Source organism: Eretmochelys imbricata, chromosome 3, assembly GCF_965152235.1.
Source record: "Eretmochelys imbricata isolate rEreImb1 chromosome 3, rEreImb1.hap1, whole genome shotgun sequence".
Lineage (NCBI taxonomy): Eukaryota > Metazoa > Chordata > Testudines > Cheloniidae > Eretmochelys > Eretmochelys imbricata.
The window spans coordinates 193,814,780-193,830,397 of NC_135574.1; the positions used below are offsets into that span (position 1 = coordinate 193,814,780).

At 40.0% G+C, this 15,618-nt stretch overlaps 1 protein-coding gene across 2 annotated transcripts; it reads right to left on the reverse strand.

The window, feature by feature from the left end:
• Positions 1–200: 200 nt before the first annotated feature.
• On the reverse strand, positions 201–13,830 carry ETAA1 (ETAA1 activator of ATR kinase). 2 transcript variants are annotated; one of them, XM_077814016.1, is made up of 6 exons: positions 13,556–13,830; positions 10,952–11,089; positions 10,557–10,633; positions 7,079–7,197; positions 4,524–6,730; positions 201–1,812 (listed from the first exon to the last, which is right to left on the reverse strand). In XM_077814016.1, exons 1-6 carry the CDS (start codon positions 13,737–13,739, stop codon positions 1,697–1,699), a joined length of 2,841 nt encoding a protein of 946 aa, XP_077670142.1. In that variant the 5' UTR covers positions 13,740–13,830; the 3' UTR covers positions 201–1,696. The 2 variants fall into 2 exon arrangements, with proteins under 2 accessions (XP_077670142.1, XP_077670143.1); XM_077814017.1 differs by lacking the exons at positions 7,079–7,197; positions 13,556–13,830.
• Positions 13,831–15,618: the final 1,788 nt, after the last annotated feature.

The window sequence follows — 15,618 nt, forward strand, 5'->3', positions numbered from 1 at the left end:
ATTAAGTGACTTGCCCAAAGTGACAGATGAAATTCATGACAAAAAATCAGGTATTAAACTCAGATTTCCTGACTCCCAGTCCAGTGTTCTAACCACAAGACCAGCCTTCCTTCTTTTCCATGCTTTGGAACATTCTTCACTAAAATTTACTTTTAGCCTGACAATTTCCCAATCACAGAACAAAATAGAATACTGAGATGTAAAAATTGCAAGTTTAATAATGGTTTACAAATATACAATATTTACATTTGTAAATTTTACAAACCAAAAGCACAGTCTACAGGAGATGAAGACTTTTTGACCCTTTGGCTGCACTCAATTTATTTACAAAACCAGATCAAATAATTCTTCATAATGTCGTAAGTGATATCAAAACATTTTAAACTGAAAGCAGCTTTCTGTTGTGACATGCCTACCAGCTTAACCAAACGTAATTTTGCAATTTGAACTCATTCACCATGTATCACTTGAAACAGAGCTTCAAAACTCCAGTTCATCAGGTCAAATAAGGAAGAGGATAGCATTTGATCCACCATGTTTAAGTGCTTTACTGGCCAAGGGTTACACCAAAAATCTATTTCAAACTGAGAACATAGTTAGGAAGTTTCAGGCATTTTAACACTGAACTGATTAAAGCAGTAATCTTCTGCATTGTGTAGTTCATTCCAATCACATTTAACTAAATGAAGTCATACCTATACAAGAGTCAACAAGCCAGATCATTAACTCAAAAAACAAAAACAAAAACTGTAATTCCATTTAAGTCAATGTAGCTATTCTGATTTACACCATTTGAGGATCTGGCCTAATAGATTCTATTTTCCCTACACAGTTTGATGGGTCAGTAAAGTAGCATTAGCTGCATTTTAATTAACCACTTAATTCTTGTTTTTGGAAGATGGGTAGCATAACCAGGAACCCCTTCAAAATGGTAACCAGGAAAACAATATCTCTAACTCTTAAGGGAAGAAACAAAAAAAAGTGTGTTTTTTTTCAATAAAATGTCTCGATCTTACAGATTAGCTAGCTGCTATGCTAGGTTCCTTCTTTACCACATGTATACTAGTCCATCACTTAAAAGAAGCAGACTGACAGACTCTCCAGATTGTGTGTATTTCCACTAATTTTCTGAGGGCTGGACTTGTTCTAATCAGTGAGCACTAACTTCATCTTTTGACAGCTGAATTTTTAGGCTCTCATCTCCATGAATTAGTTTCAAGTTTACCAAAACCAGTTTGAGAACCACAAAGATATAATAAATGCACACACTAATGTTTGAGCCTACTCACTTCATAGATTAAAAAAAAAAAAAAAAATCTTGCTGATAACTGAGAAACAAAGAAAAACAACAGAAATGTGAATGAACTTTATGCTGTATTCCTTTGAGCACTTTAAATACTATTCACGTGAATTTTAAACCACACAGCTGCAACATGTGAGAGTACCAGTGTGTACACAATATTGAACTTCATTGTAATGGCTATTAAGACACTTGGAGGAAACTGTTTACAACTGTAAACTATTTTTTTAAATGAATTTAACATATAGTCCAGCATCAATTTCTCACACAGAAGTCAAGTAAACAAGATCAAGATGAGCATCACAGGCAGAATTTTAAAAATGATTCAGTCTTTATTACAATCATTACAAATTTTCCTACCCAACTAATTAAAAGGCAAAAAAATCCAGACCAAATTCAAGTATCTTTGACAAATGTTTGCATTCTGGATTTTCTTCGAGCAAGAGCTTCTTGTTTTTTCCTTTCAATTTCTTCTTGAGAACATTTTCTGTTTTTCTGTTCTATCACAAATGCTGCAAATATAAAATATGCATTAGGGGCCCTCAAACTTGTTCAGTATGTATTTTTAGTTGTCTGTCTTCAGTGTCTGAAGATAAATGGCAGCAACACACTGTACTGACAAATGAGGAACCCAAGTTAAAAAATGGCCTATAAAATAAAGTCCATCCTTAAGGCAGGAAGCGGAAACATACATTACCTTTGTATTGCTGCTGAAGGCTACTTACTACTCAATGTACAGGGAAGCAGACATTTGCTTAAAGGAAATTTTACTGCTGCCCTTCAAGTGAACTTTATGACATCAGAAATCAAAAAATAGACTACAATGGGTTAAGAAAGTTAAGGCTATTGGAGTGAAAAGGGTTCTAAATCCAAGTGGGTTAGGTAGAGATACTGGTATCAGATTGTACAGACACAGGGGTCAGGTATAGCACAGGCGTCAAAACAGATAGGACCAGCGGGATAGAAATAAGGTCAAAACCAACAAAAAACAGGAGACAGGGACATGATAGCTAAGCATAACATTTTATGTGTTTTCCTATAGAGCAGTAAATTAGCATGCACTAAAATTCTGGCCCCATTGAAATCAAATGAAAAACTCCCACTAAAGTCAGTATGACCAGGATTTCACCTATGATGCTATTTTCCTATTAACATAGCTTGGAATATGTGGCCTTTCACCTTAGAGAAATAAGACGAAGGGCATAAAGTCAGTTAAGGCAACTACATATGTGGGTAAAAATATAAGTACAAGTTTCGAGAGAGATTACTTGCCAAACTCTATACGTATCTGTGGTTAATGTCTCAGCAACGAGACGGATTGTTATCCTTTCAGTGAGGATGGGAAATTTAGATTAAAATACAGAATTACCACCCAAAAAGAACTGAAAGCAATGCCACAGAGTACAAGATATTTCCTATATTTAATGACCAATGTATTCTGTCAATAAGTCCAAACATTACTATCAAGGAAAGCTATTTATTCCTTGAGGTTAACTCTCCAAAAAGGTAAATCAGAAAGTGTTGCAGCAAGCAGATATAGTAATTCACACCAATTCCCTGGTATAAGGAGACAAGATTTCCTTGTTGCTAAGTGCTAATGTAATTGAAGCATTCACCGGTCACTGTTTTGGAGACCAGTGCTGTCAACGAATGACATCAAGGAGCTGAATTTTCTTCTAGAACATATTCTAATAGTTTTTGGGTGGTGTGGTTTTTTATGTTTGTTTTGTAATAGTTTCCCAGATTGCTACTTCCCACTTACCCGCTGTCCCAGGTATGAAAAAAAGAAAAGGACTGGAAGATATGACACAAAACAAAATAATCCATAACACTACTTGAATGAGTCAGTGGTTTGGCAAAGTACAGATACCTCCAAATGCAGATGATGTTTGTTACTATGTGAGAGAGTTTGGTATTTTTGTAGCTGTGATTTCTGAACTTCTGCACTGACACGGTGTGTTTTAAAGGTGAACTACAAACAAAACATCAGTAGTTCAGCTTCACCAACATTTCATATTGAAAAGAAACTTCACAAAGCCATGCAGTGAACTAAAATCCTGAACTGACTGTTGGCTGGTTCCATGCCCAAGCATGTTTCCCTAGTAACTGATCAGTGCTTGCAGCAAGAAGCTTTGGAAAGAGCTGGGTAAGCTTAAATAGGCTTGGGGACAATGATACAAGAGCCAATCAGTTAGCCCATTCCCCCATCAGCAACCAGTAGAAACCAACTGACAGACTTGGGAACAGATAGGAAAATGTAAGTTTTTAGATGACATGGTGAATACCCTACTTCACTGGCACATTTGTGCAAAGAGCAGATACTGATGCAGGCCAAGGTTTTCCCAAGTGACTAGTGTCTGGAGTGCCAATTTGAGGTGCCTAACTTGAGACACTTACATTCATCCCCTGAAAATCAGGCCCCTTTAAAGTATCCAATCTTTGACACCCAAAAATTTAGCATTCCCAAATCAAGTCTCTCTTAAAAATCTTGGTTGAAGTAAGTGGCATTTTGACATTTAATTTGCAGTTCACATTTAAAATCAAACGTAAGCTTCAGAGAACAGTGACTGACAAAGGGTGAGACGTTCTGGCAATGCTGAAATATGGTATGTTCAGAAGTGTCATCAAGACACACTGGACCCTATGAGCACTTATAGGTAGGGTCAAGTATTTTGGCAACTGAGTGAAAAGTGGGGGTGGAGGGCGTATTCCTTCAAATATAGGAAGGAAAGGGAGGTTTTCCAAAACAGATTTTCATTTTTGAAAAAGAGTAAGATAAAGTAAGAATAGGAGTACTTGTGGCACCATAGAAACGAACAAATTTATTAGAGCATAAGCTTTCGTGGGCTACAGCCCACTTCATCAGATGCATAGAATGGAACACATAGCAAGATATATACATCATACATATATACAAACTGTGAGAGGCTAATTAGTTAAGATGAGCTATTATCAGCAGGAGAAAAAAAACCTTTTGTAGTGATAATCAAGATGGCCCATTTAGACAGTTGACAAGAAGGTGTGAGGATACTTAACTTAAGGAAAAGTAAGAATGTTTATTTTAAAATTGTCTCATCATGCCTAGTTTGAGAAGACTAAATACTTAAGTTTATAACGAACATTTCAATACCATACAAAGCTTATAGTACTCAGTTTGCTTTGATGTGATTTAACACCTTACCCCCCCTGCCCCCCCCAGGTTAGTAATAAAAAAGAAACATACCTGTTGTCGACTCTGCCAGAGATTCTGAAAGGTGCCTCTTAAAAGGTGGCTTTTGATTCATTTTAATCTTCCCATCCAAAGGGATATTCAGTTGATTCTTGCTTTCTTCTAAACCCTGCTGAGTAACTTTGATTCCAGAAGTGCCTCCTACACATATACTTTTAGGATCCACATGAACAGCAACATGGGAATTGTTAATCTTTTTAAATGTAAACTTTGAAGGCACAACTGACATTTTGTTCATACAACTGTTATTTTGTATCTTTCCTGTGTTGTGTGAAAGATCTTGGTTGCAGCCCCCATTAAAAGCATTAGCACACCTATTTGTTATGTTAACTGGATCAATTTCAGAACTGAGGCTTCCTGCAGGCACAGAATTAGACCGATACCATTTTCCTGGAACACTGGTTGTAGTATTTGCAGAAGCAGTTTTATTATAGTTTTGGGAATGGGTATACCTGTGTTGTATAGGAACATTTGCCATTACAGCTATAGGATTTGCAGAATTTGTACAGTTCACTACATTTCCAAATGTAGTTAATCTGTCTGTAACCCTTGAGGACTTTGTACAAGGAGTGCCCATCGAGCTGGTGTCCTGGTCGGCACTGATTTTTTGTGCCAATGGGTGATTAGGCAGTCCTTTCTTAGATGCTGTGAAGCTGTTATCAGCATCAGATTTGGAAGTAATACTGGCTCCTTTTATAATTATTGCTTTTTTGTTTCCATGTCTAATGTCTTGGTTCTGAGTTTGTTTTTCTACATCATCACACACCTGATACAACAAATCATCATCTTCGCAGTTTGTGTCCCAAAGACTATCAGATTCACAAAACATATCTAAAACTTCATCAGGAAACTTAGGATCATTCCAATCATCAGATGACACAGGACATTTCTTAGGCATTTCAGATTGTTTTAGGTCAGCCACGCCAGTACAGGTCACCATCTTCACTAGATCATTAGGCTTCGCATTAGTAGAAATGGATGACTGAGGGAAAATATTGTGTTTGTTATTTCCATGTTTTCCAGCCTGTGTTCTATGAGGATTACAGTGTATCAAGATGGAAGAGGATCCTTTTACAGGAAAACTGGTGGGACCACATTTAGGCTGAATTCGTTCCATTCCATTCTTAAGGTCAGATTGCACTGAAATAAGAGAAGTATAGTCAGAAACTTTGTTTTGGGCACTTTTCCAAGTGGAATTTTTCTTATAAGCTTTAACATCATGCTCCACATGTAAAAACCCAGTCTGTATCTTTGAATTTTCCATCTCATTATTTGGTTTCTGGAAAGAAAGAGATTTTGCAGCATCTTGTATTGTTTTACTATTTTGTTTCAGAGGTGCATATTGAATACTGTTGGATTTGGATGAAAAACTAACACCAATTACAGAATTAGAAGTATTTGTTCTTTCCTTAGTTTTACTAAGGCCATTGAAAGCATGTGTGCTTGGCTTTTTACGAGCTGATAAAGCTTTTTCAGGAGTACTAATCAGTTTAGGTGTCTGGGTAATCTGCATTACAAAGGAATCATCTGCCAATAAATCAATATCCCAATCATCAAAGTCATCATGAGCTACTTCAGCAGGCTTACTAGAGATCAATGATTCTATCTTAGACGATGTTAAACTTTGTTTTGGCAGCAAAGGAATATTCTTAGCTTCTGGAGCTGCAATCTGGTTCACACTTTCTGATGCACATGTTGAATCTTGCTTCTGGCACATCTCTTTAGCAATGTGCTGCTTGATTACTGTACTTTCCTTAAAAGCGTGCTTCTCCTCCACCAAGGGGCTTTTGCTTTCATGGAAACTATTGTTTAGGGAAATAGCTGATAGGTCTTGGCTCAACTGTCCACTACATTTCTGGGTAGAGCAATCAAAAAGGGCATTAAGGGCCACTTCGGCCTCAAGGTCTAAAGACTTCTGGCTGCTAGTTTGACATTCTAGAGCAGGGATGCCAGTGCTCTCTTTAACTGGCTTCAAGGACAGAACAGTAGGTGTTTCAGAATCTTCATCAAGGAATGACTGCAGATTTTTCATCTGTGCATCATCTTTATAATTATTTAAAGTCTCTGCCTCTGAAGTAGTCTTAATAAAACCATTGCACTGACCATCTTGCTCCTGGATTATATCTAGCTCTACCTGGTTTCTATCAAATTGCTTAGCCAACTTCATCAGTTCCTCTTCAGTATTTTTTATTTTATGATCTCTAAATGGAAAAACAGAAAAAGTCAAATACTGAAGAATACTTTGCAAAGTGTAACCAGCTTACTCTCTAGTTTAACAAATGTATCTAGATAGGATATGATTAAAAATCTCTAAACAAAACATATATAATTAATTTAACTGTCAAGGCATATCCCTTTACTGCAACCAATGACCCTGCCATTTTAAAAGATTACAAAGTAAAGGATAAAAGTATTACCATGTATTGACTCTGATAATGTACAGACTGTATTCATGAATCCCATAAATTCATGGATTCAATGAAATGCTGCTTCCCTTACACAAAAGCACAACTTCTTTGATGTATAAGCTAAAGTGAATTTGAACTTACCGTGTACCATTTAATTTTGTCCTAGTTCTCACTTTTACTACTCCAGGTGTACAGGGAATAGCATCCTCACCAATCCACATCCCTAGAAGAGATCCCTCAGAACAGCCTCGTTTTTCATCCTGAACAATTAAGATTAAATTGGCACTACTTAGCAATTTGATTTAAATTAAAGATTTCCCTATACACACAAGTTGCCCTGGTTTAATTTAAATTTTAATTTAAAGTTTTAAAACAGATTAAACTGGTACAAACCTGGCTATAAGTTAAAGGCACAAGCTAAATCAACATAAACCAGGTTTAAGCCAATGTAAGACTTCAAAGACAAAGTTGAACGAATTTAACTACACCAGTTTAAAAACCACAACTTTAAATAAAGTGGTGCAACTTTGTGTCTAGACCTAGTTTAGGATATTACTATATTAAAGAGGCAAAGTACCAAAGCGAATGATTACAATAAAATATTCTACAACGTTCACTTAGCAAACTTTATTTTAATCTACTAAGACAGTTACCTAAGATGTGCTCTCTTTGTTTACCTATTAAAACAGTGCTGACAAATTACAGAAATTCAGAAAATCATATTGAGGATGTCTCTTGAACAGGAGCAAGTTCTGCATTCTTCCATTACACCACCACAAGATATTTCAGATAAATTAGTAGAAATAAATAGAATTTAGAACTTAAATAAAAATTGGTCCAGAGCTCTAAAGTTCAGATCTGCATCTGAACTCTCTCAAAGTTCTTAGGTATACAGATCTGTGAATGTGATCCACGGATACTTATAAATAACAATAAAAAAGAATGAAGATGCAGAATTACTGTATATAAGCCAGAGGAAGTGGCTCGAGTTTTACTGGCCAGTAATGGAAAAGAGCTTTTATTTTAGGGAAAAATGATGGTACCAGCAAAAGGTAATTCACACACAGTCAAAAAGTGTGAATAAGACGCTGCAGTCCAAGGCAGGGCCATAAATGGTGCAAGAGAGAGCAATAACATACCACAAAAGGGGAGGCACAGTTAATTGTTTCTTTGATAATGACTTTCAAATCCCAGACGAAGATTTTTCTTTTTCAAATATTATGCTCTTGCTTCAAAATACAGAAACCATTTTAAACAGTGTAAAATAGTAGGCATATTTTTGCCTGCTGAAGATTACCCAATTGTGTCAGAAAGACAGATTTTCTTATGGATCTTATGCTTCAGTAAAAGATGGCCCAGCTGCTAGAATAGCATCTTGTTTACTTTGTCAAATTCCAGGCTCTGGATGACAATTACACAGGTGCACTGGCATCAACCATGAAAACTGACTAGGATTATAAACAGACATTACTAACTTCATCTACTAGAATAATCAAGCAATTTAGTTATATCAATGCTATTGCACAGTCTTTCCTCATCTTAATCTTGTATGGTTCCTGCACTTTGCTAGTCTTTATTTCAAGATCATTCATATTTTAGGGGCAAATAAGATTAATTGTCTTCTTTCCAAGGTTAGATTGTTTCTTTCAACAATAAAAAATAAAAAGGAATAAGACTGGAATGGCAACACAAAATGAATAAGGTATTTTAAATTGTTAAAAGTTACTATATTTCCAGGATTTTGGATTTCCAGTTTAAACACCAATATAAAAAGTTGACAAGATTAACAGTCACTCAACTGTTACTATTTATAGTCAGTTTACATCAGTAACTGTACTAAAATACTAAAAACTGTATTAAAATTCCGTACATTAGATATAAACAAAGTATAAAAAAACAAAGTATTCTTGAAAGCCCATTCATGTTTAGCAGAATACGAACGCTTTATCTAAGAATATTGCTTTTTAGAAATGTAACTAAGAAATCAAAGCCAAAAGGCATTCAGAAACTGGAAATGAGGGAGAATGTGTATACATATATTAGAGCCTGGACCATCCTTTCATTTAATCTGATTTACACAAATAACGTAACATTATGTACCTTTAGAAAGATGTTGGGAATACACAAAAGGATATAATTTATAAAAATGTTCAAAGGGAAATGGCAAAAATTAAAACAAATCTGACATACAAATTTAAATTGACTTCAATTTTGATATTCTTTTTTTAATCTCGAATTCTGCAAGCTCCTGCTTGCCACTAACTGTCTTTTATCTATTATGTAAGCTACTCCTTCTAGCCAATTTACAAGATTAAATGTAAAGGGCCACATCGTCACCTGTTATACACTGTCTTAATAGAGTTATGTGAATTTACACCAGCTGAGGATTTAACCCCAAGAGTGCAATGTGCTGGCTATCTTACAACCACCAATTATAAGACACTCAAAATTAAAATTCTTATTTCAGACTTGTTTAAGATATGAATAATAAAATTTATCTTTTACTGTACTGTACTTCTTGTAACTTTACATTCACAGGAAATTCAGACTTGATGGTGCCTTTTATGAGAGTCTGTGGCCAGCAGAGAACTGCATGTTGTATCATTTTCTTGCTGCTCCAACTTTTTAATTTTAATAGTAGAAATATTATTTTAACAAACTGAGCTGCATGGAGAGCCTGAAAAATTATCCCAAGGGCAGGCCTCTGAGCAACATAATTGGCTTCAACAGGCAAAGTAGTCCAAAGGAGAATGTACATCTAAGAAAACAAGAAAGCAGCAGAAACAGAAAAATAAAAATGGAGATGGCAGAGGGAGGCAAGGCAAGGAAACAAACTGAGAACGTTGTAAAAGGAGGGAAGGAATAAAAGCAAGTTACACAAGAGAAATAAGGAGGAAAGACTGAACTTCTGAAAGGAAGGCAAAAAGTAACTCTTCCAAGTAATTTCAGAACTCAACCTGGGAGCAGGATCAGTCTCTAAATCCAGGAACACATTAAATCATTTGGAGAACTCGGTTATTTTACAGGTATGGCATGGATGTGTGTTTGGAAAGCTAGAACTAACCATAAGCAGAGAACACTATGATTTAACAAAAAGGAGGGCACAAAAAACTGAAAGCTATGGTAACTTGCATGGTGTTAGCACGGTAAATGGAGAGGAACCACCTAGTAAATATAATATGCCTAAAATTATACATTTGAAACTAAAAGTGGTTGAAATAGAACATGCCACTGCATTTTCTACAAGAAATGGATCACTATCACCCCTTTTGAAGCTAACGTCTTCTAAAAATTGGGGCTGGTGCCTGTTCAAATTTCTGCACGGAATGTCATATGGGTAATTTTTTAACCCCAAAAATGAACGTATGAAGTCAAAGATCTGACAAAAAGAATCAAAATAGTCAAATGTTATGCTTGGATTTTAAATTCAACATGACAAATATGCTAATGCAAATATTAGAAAAACTAAGAATCTCAGTCTTTTACTATGAGAAAGAGATTATGGAGACTAACCAACTGCCTTTTCCCCTGGTTTGCAGGCACAGGCAACCACAGCACCATTTTTAACCTTTGATTTTTGCATAAAGTACTAAGTGTTGCTCGAGGAAATTATAATTACCTGTGGAGCAATACGATTAACAATATCTGAAATGTCAACTGTACATCTACTGGTAGCCTGTTTCTTTCTTTCATTACCTATAAAAGAAAAACCTTTGTATAAACTGTCAAACATGACAAACCCAAGTTTCCCAGGTAGAAACATTTCACATACAGCTGCTAAATTCAAAATTATATTAAGTGTGGTATCACAGTATTTACTATGATGTCAATAAAAAGCCAGCCAGCCATACTAAGAAATGGCATTAAAAATGGATTTTACTGATGAAGAGTTTCTGTAGTAAAAAAAAAAAAAGTTCAAACATCTACAGTCTACTCCATCCAACTGTACATTTCAAATGGTCATTCACTTTCTAAAAAGCACACTAGAAATAAGAACTCTTTGGTAATAGTTACCTAGTTTGTGTGTAATTGGCGAATGAGGATCCCAAAAAATTTCTTGTTGTATATCAGTATCATTGGCTGGAGAACTGAAGGTAGGTAACCTTGATCTGCTATTTAATGATCTCTTCGGAGTCTTATATAAACATGATTCTGTGCGAACATAAAGTAAGATTTCCCATATAAGAAATTAGCACTAGTAAAAAAATTATGATTGAATTTAACTCAAAATACACAAAACAGACCCCATGGACCAAGTGCACACATTTTATAACCTGCAAGATGAAAGAAACTATATACAATCACTCCTTAACAATTTTTCAATTTAGACAAACTACATTTTTCATGATTACATATTAAGTTCAGAATATGACTTGTCAGCTACATTACTGCAGACAGAACAGTAAATCCATTTTCAGAATGCACTGCAGGACACAGAAAGCAAGATATTCAGCACCTAGCAGTAAGAATGAAAATTATCGAATAGGTCAATATAGTGCATTGCCCCACCAGTGGGATCTGATCATAAAAGTCATCTTACCAACTTGAGAGGAGATCTTTTGGTAGAAAAGAGGCTCCTCCCTCTTTTTCTTTCCCTCCACTGGGATAGGAGTTTTGTGACCTTACACTATAGTGATCTCTGGCTACAATTTTAACCCCTCAAATCCATTAGCTGTCAGCGTAAGTTAGAACAGCCAACAGAGGGCTGTTCTAACTTACCCCTGGAGACTGGCCGTGCACGGCCGTTCCAGGACTGGGAAAATGTTTCCCACCCCACTGCCCCCAAACACTGTGTACAGTTCAACCAAACCCCAAAATCTGACCCTATATTTGTAACATTAAGGTAATTCTAGAGTGCCCTTTGTCTTGTCCTGTAGGGAAGCTTATAATCCCCAATCACTATGCATTTTCACATATAATGGATAAAAACAGGTCATGGGTGCGTAAAGACAGTTGGCCATGATTAGCTATGACTCCAGTGAAATAAACAGAACAGAGTACATGAAGCACAATTTGTTGCACCTGCCTTTTTGAAATGAACTTGGCAGTGTGGATGCAGCCTACAGATAAAGGAATTTTAAAAGACAACGCTACTAACTTTAAATATATTTGATTTTGGAAAGATGTTTTATAGTTAGAATTCAGTCTATTTTCAACATTTGTGACCTCTTAAAAATGAGCAAATCCTTAATCATACATTCAAGTTTCAAATCCAGAGGTATTAGCATAGAGAAAGGATTGCCTTTCTCTACAGGAAACATTCCTTTCTGGTTGATCTGGGTCAGTGTTGACAAAACTGGAAGGAACTGAATGTGCGCAAGGAGCAGGACTGGGAGAGGTGTCGAGGCACAAACAAGTGTCTCACGTTCCACTACTGCCCTCCATTTAAAAAATATTAGGCTCCAATCCTACAACTTATTCCATATGAGTTCTGCAATTGAATGAAGTTCTCCTGAAGGTAATGGGGCTCTGTGAGAGCATGGAATAAATTACAGGACCATGACCGAAGTTATTTAAATGTTTTCTTGCTTAGTACCATTAAACAACATTGAAATTGAAAAGTGGAAAGCACCTTGACTTAGAAAAGAGAAAAAATAAATGGAACTTCAGCAGAAAATTCTATAGCTGCATGACACAATGCACTGACGAAAATAAGTCACCAGCAGTCAGATCACACCATGAGGTTTTTTATACTGGATTCCCTGTTTGTACAGATGGGAATGTTCTGCTTAGAAGTTGATGGCACGATCTGCTCCATGACTACAGGGAGATGCTGCTTAAGTATTCATATATGAATTATGATAGAATCCATTTTTTCCCAGAGTTGAGAGAAAGATTCAGGAGACAGATGAAATCTTTGGAAAAAGGGTCTCACATAACTAGAGGGTATGGGTGTTGTGTGACTGAACTTCAGTTACCCAGTTTAGGCAGTGCTGAAAATTACAAGCTTAGGTCTAGCCTGTAAATTTAAAAGACAATTCAATCATCAAGCAAAAATGGTGCTAACACCAACACCAGTTTTTAAATTTTTTGTTTACAACAAATCCTGGTTATTTCCCAGACAGCTGTAATTCACTGAAGCACAAGGCTAACTGGGCCAGTTTCCCCATTAACCAATAAGCTCTTTCAGAGCATCAGAATCTTATAAGGAGAACCAAACTGATGCAATTTGAAATAAGAGACACCCCCTCTCCTTGGGCCAGCCAACCTGTCTGATGCCTTATACACACACCCAAACCGTTGCAGCGTGAAAACAACAAGCTTAGCAGTTACTGACTTGCATTAAACGTACAGCACTAGCGCATTAGGGGCCTGCTCTCGGTAGGGCCTTTGCACAGCTGAGAGCAGTTATGGTTGGGGAAGGAGAGAACGGAATGGAAGGGTGAGGAGGTCCCCCTATGTGCCCCCGGAGCTTCAGGGAGTGGTTATCGCTTGTGGGAATACGGCTGGGGCGCCCCTCCTGGGCTGCCGTTGGGGATCCGTTCCCACAGGGTTCTGGGGTAACAAACTGGGTGAGCCCGTCTCTGCAGAGTGCTGCGCCGTACCCCCGCACCCGGGGGCGGGAAGCAGTCACCCCATGCGGGGCGGGGCGGCCCGGCCTAGCTCCTCGGGCCTCACCCTCCGCCTTGCTCTTGTTACTGGGATCGGCAGCGACAGCCGCCGCCGCCCCTCCATCTTCCGGGCCGCTTTCCCCGGTAGCCGCCGCCCTCCGCCTCCTGCACCTCCCGCCGCCGCTCCGCGTCTCCGGGGCCGGGGACCTGAGGCGGAGCTTGTCACCAGCCTTCCGCCGTCTGCTAGCCATGGCGCGCAGCCCGGCGGCTCAGCATGGCGGCCCCCAACCGGCCGCTCACGCCGCCGCCATCTTCCCTAGCGCCTCGAGCTCACTCCGGTCCGGATTGGTCACAACCAGCTCGGCTGAGAGTGTGATTGGTCGCGAGCGCAGAGGCGGGCGGACGCGGCAGGGAACTATAACAGCAAGCGAAGCAGCGCTTAATGGAGCCGGTTGCCTCTTCACAATACAGACCCCGCCCACTGTCCCCTCATTACAGACTCCTCCCACTGCCTCCTCATTACACCAATCCCCTCCCTACGCACCCCTCCCACTGCCCACCACCTCACTACAGACCCGCTCCTCACTACAGATCCCTCCCACTGCCCCCCTTATTACAGACCCGCCCCTCACTACACACTCCTCCCACTTCCCCCTCCCCACACAACCCTCCCACTGCCCCCTCATTACACCAATCCCCACACTACGCACCCCCCCACTGCCCACCACCTCACTACAGACCCCTCCCACTGCCCCCCTTATTACAGACCTGCCCCTCACTACACACTCCTCCCACTTCCCACTCCCCACACAACCCTCCCACTGCCCCCTCATTACACCAATCCCCTCACTACGCACCCCCCCACTGCCCACCACCTCACTACAGACCCGCCCCTCACTATAGACCCCTCCCACTGGCCCCCTTATTACAGATTTCAGAGTAGCAGCCCTGTTAGTCTGAACTCCTTTCCTTATTATAGACCCACCCCTCACTACACCCCCACTGTCCCCCCTCACTATAGACTCCTCCCACTGTCCCCTCACGATGCACCCGTCCCACTACCCCCCTTATTACAGACCCGCTCCACTACCCCCTCCTTACACCACTGCCCTGCCTCACTATAGACCCACCCCTCACTACAGACCCTCCCACTGCCCTCTTATTACACACTGCTCCCCTCATTACAGATTCCTCCCACTGCCCCCTCATTACATACCACTCCCATCACCACAGACTCTCTCTCTCTCCCTCCCACTGCCCAGCCCAGCCCTCACTACAGACCCCTCCCACTGCCCCCTCATTACATACCCCTCCTTTATCAATCTTGGGGTTCATTAAATAACAAACTAGTGAATGAAAAAGGAAAGAAACTTTAATAAAACAAAGTAGAAAGCATCTCTGGTGAACTGCTGCACACAGCCATGTGGTGTTCCCAACCCCATGGGTGCCAGGTTTGTATAATTTTTCGTGGTGCCCAGAATGGGTCCAAGCAGAGCCGTCTCGGCCATAGGATGGACTGGGGCAACCGGCCTGGGACCCACGCTTCAGGGTGATGCAGGGTCCAGGCAGAGCCGTCCCGTTCATAGGATGGACCAGGGCGATCACCCCGGGCCCAGCACTTTGGGGTCCCCGTGCTTCAGGGGGACTTGGGTTCCAGGGCAGCCTGGGGTGTTAGCGGGGGCAGCAGCGAGCAGCGAGCAACCTGGCCCCAGCCTACTCCGCTCCACTCTGCCCCGCCCCGCCTCGCCCCACTGGCTCCTGGCATGGCTCGAGGGAGGCGGTGGAAGCTGGAAAGAGGCAGTGAAAGGGGTGCAATGGGGGTGGGGAGGGGACAGGCCAGGGTGCCAGGCCCCCTGCTAACCCTCCAGGCTGCCCTGGACCCCGCGTCCTGAAGTGCGGGGCCCCACAAAGCACGGTAAACCCAAACATTGGTGGAGCCGGGCCCACGTTCCTAAATATTGGTGGAGCACAGGCACCACCGGCCCATATAACTTGTCGCCTATGCCCAACCCCTGCCTTTGGGGCACATCTCCAAATGCCTATGTTCATAATAGGGTCCCTTATGAGGGAGCATTTCTAAATTATAATCTTCTACAAACATATCTCTACACCTCCCCTCACTACAAACTC

Bases quoted from the DNA above. Each gene is read 5' to 3' on its own strand.
- ETAA1 (XM_077814016.1), bottom strand. From the start codon at position 13,739: ATGGCTAGCAGACGGCGGAAGGCTGGTGACAAGCTCCGCCTCAGGTCC. The intron at 10,634-10,951 runs GTAACTATTACC...TTTCTTTTATAG, and splicing joins GCCAATTACACACAAACTAG to GTAATGAAAGAAAGAAACAG. The intron at 6,731-7,078 runs GTAAGTTCAAAT...TTTTCCATTTAG, and splicing joins ACAAAATTAAATGGTACACG to AGATCATAAAATAAAAAATA.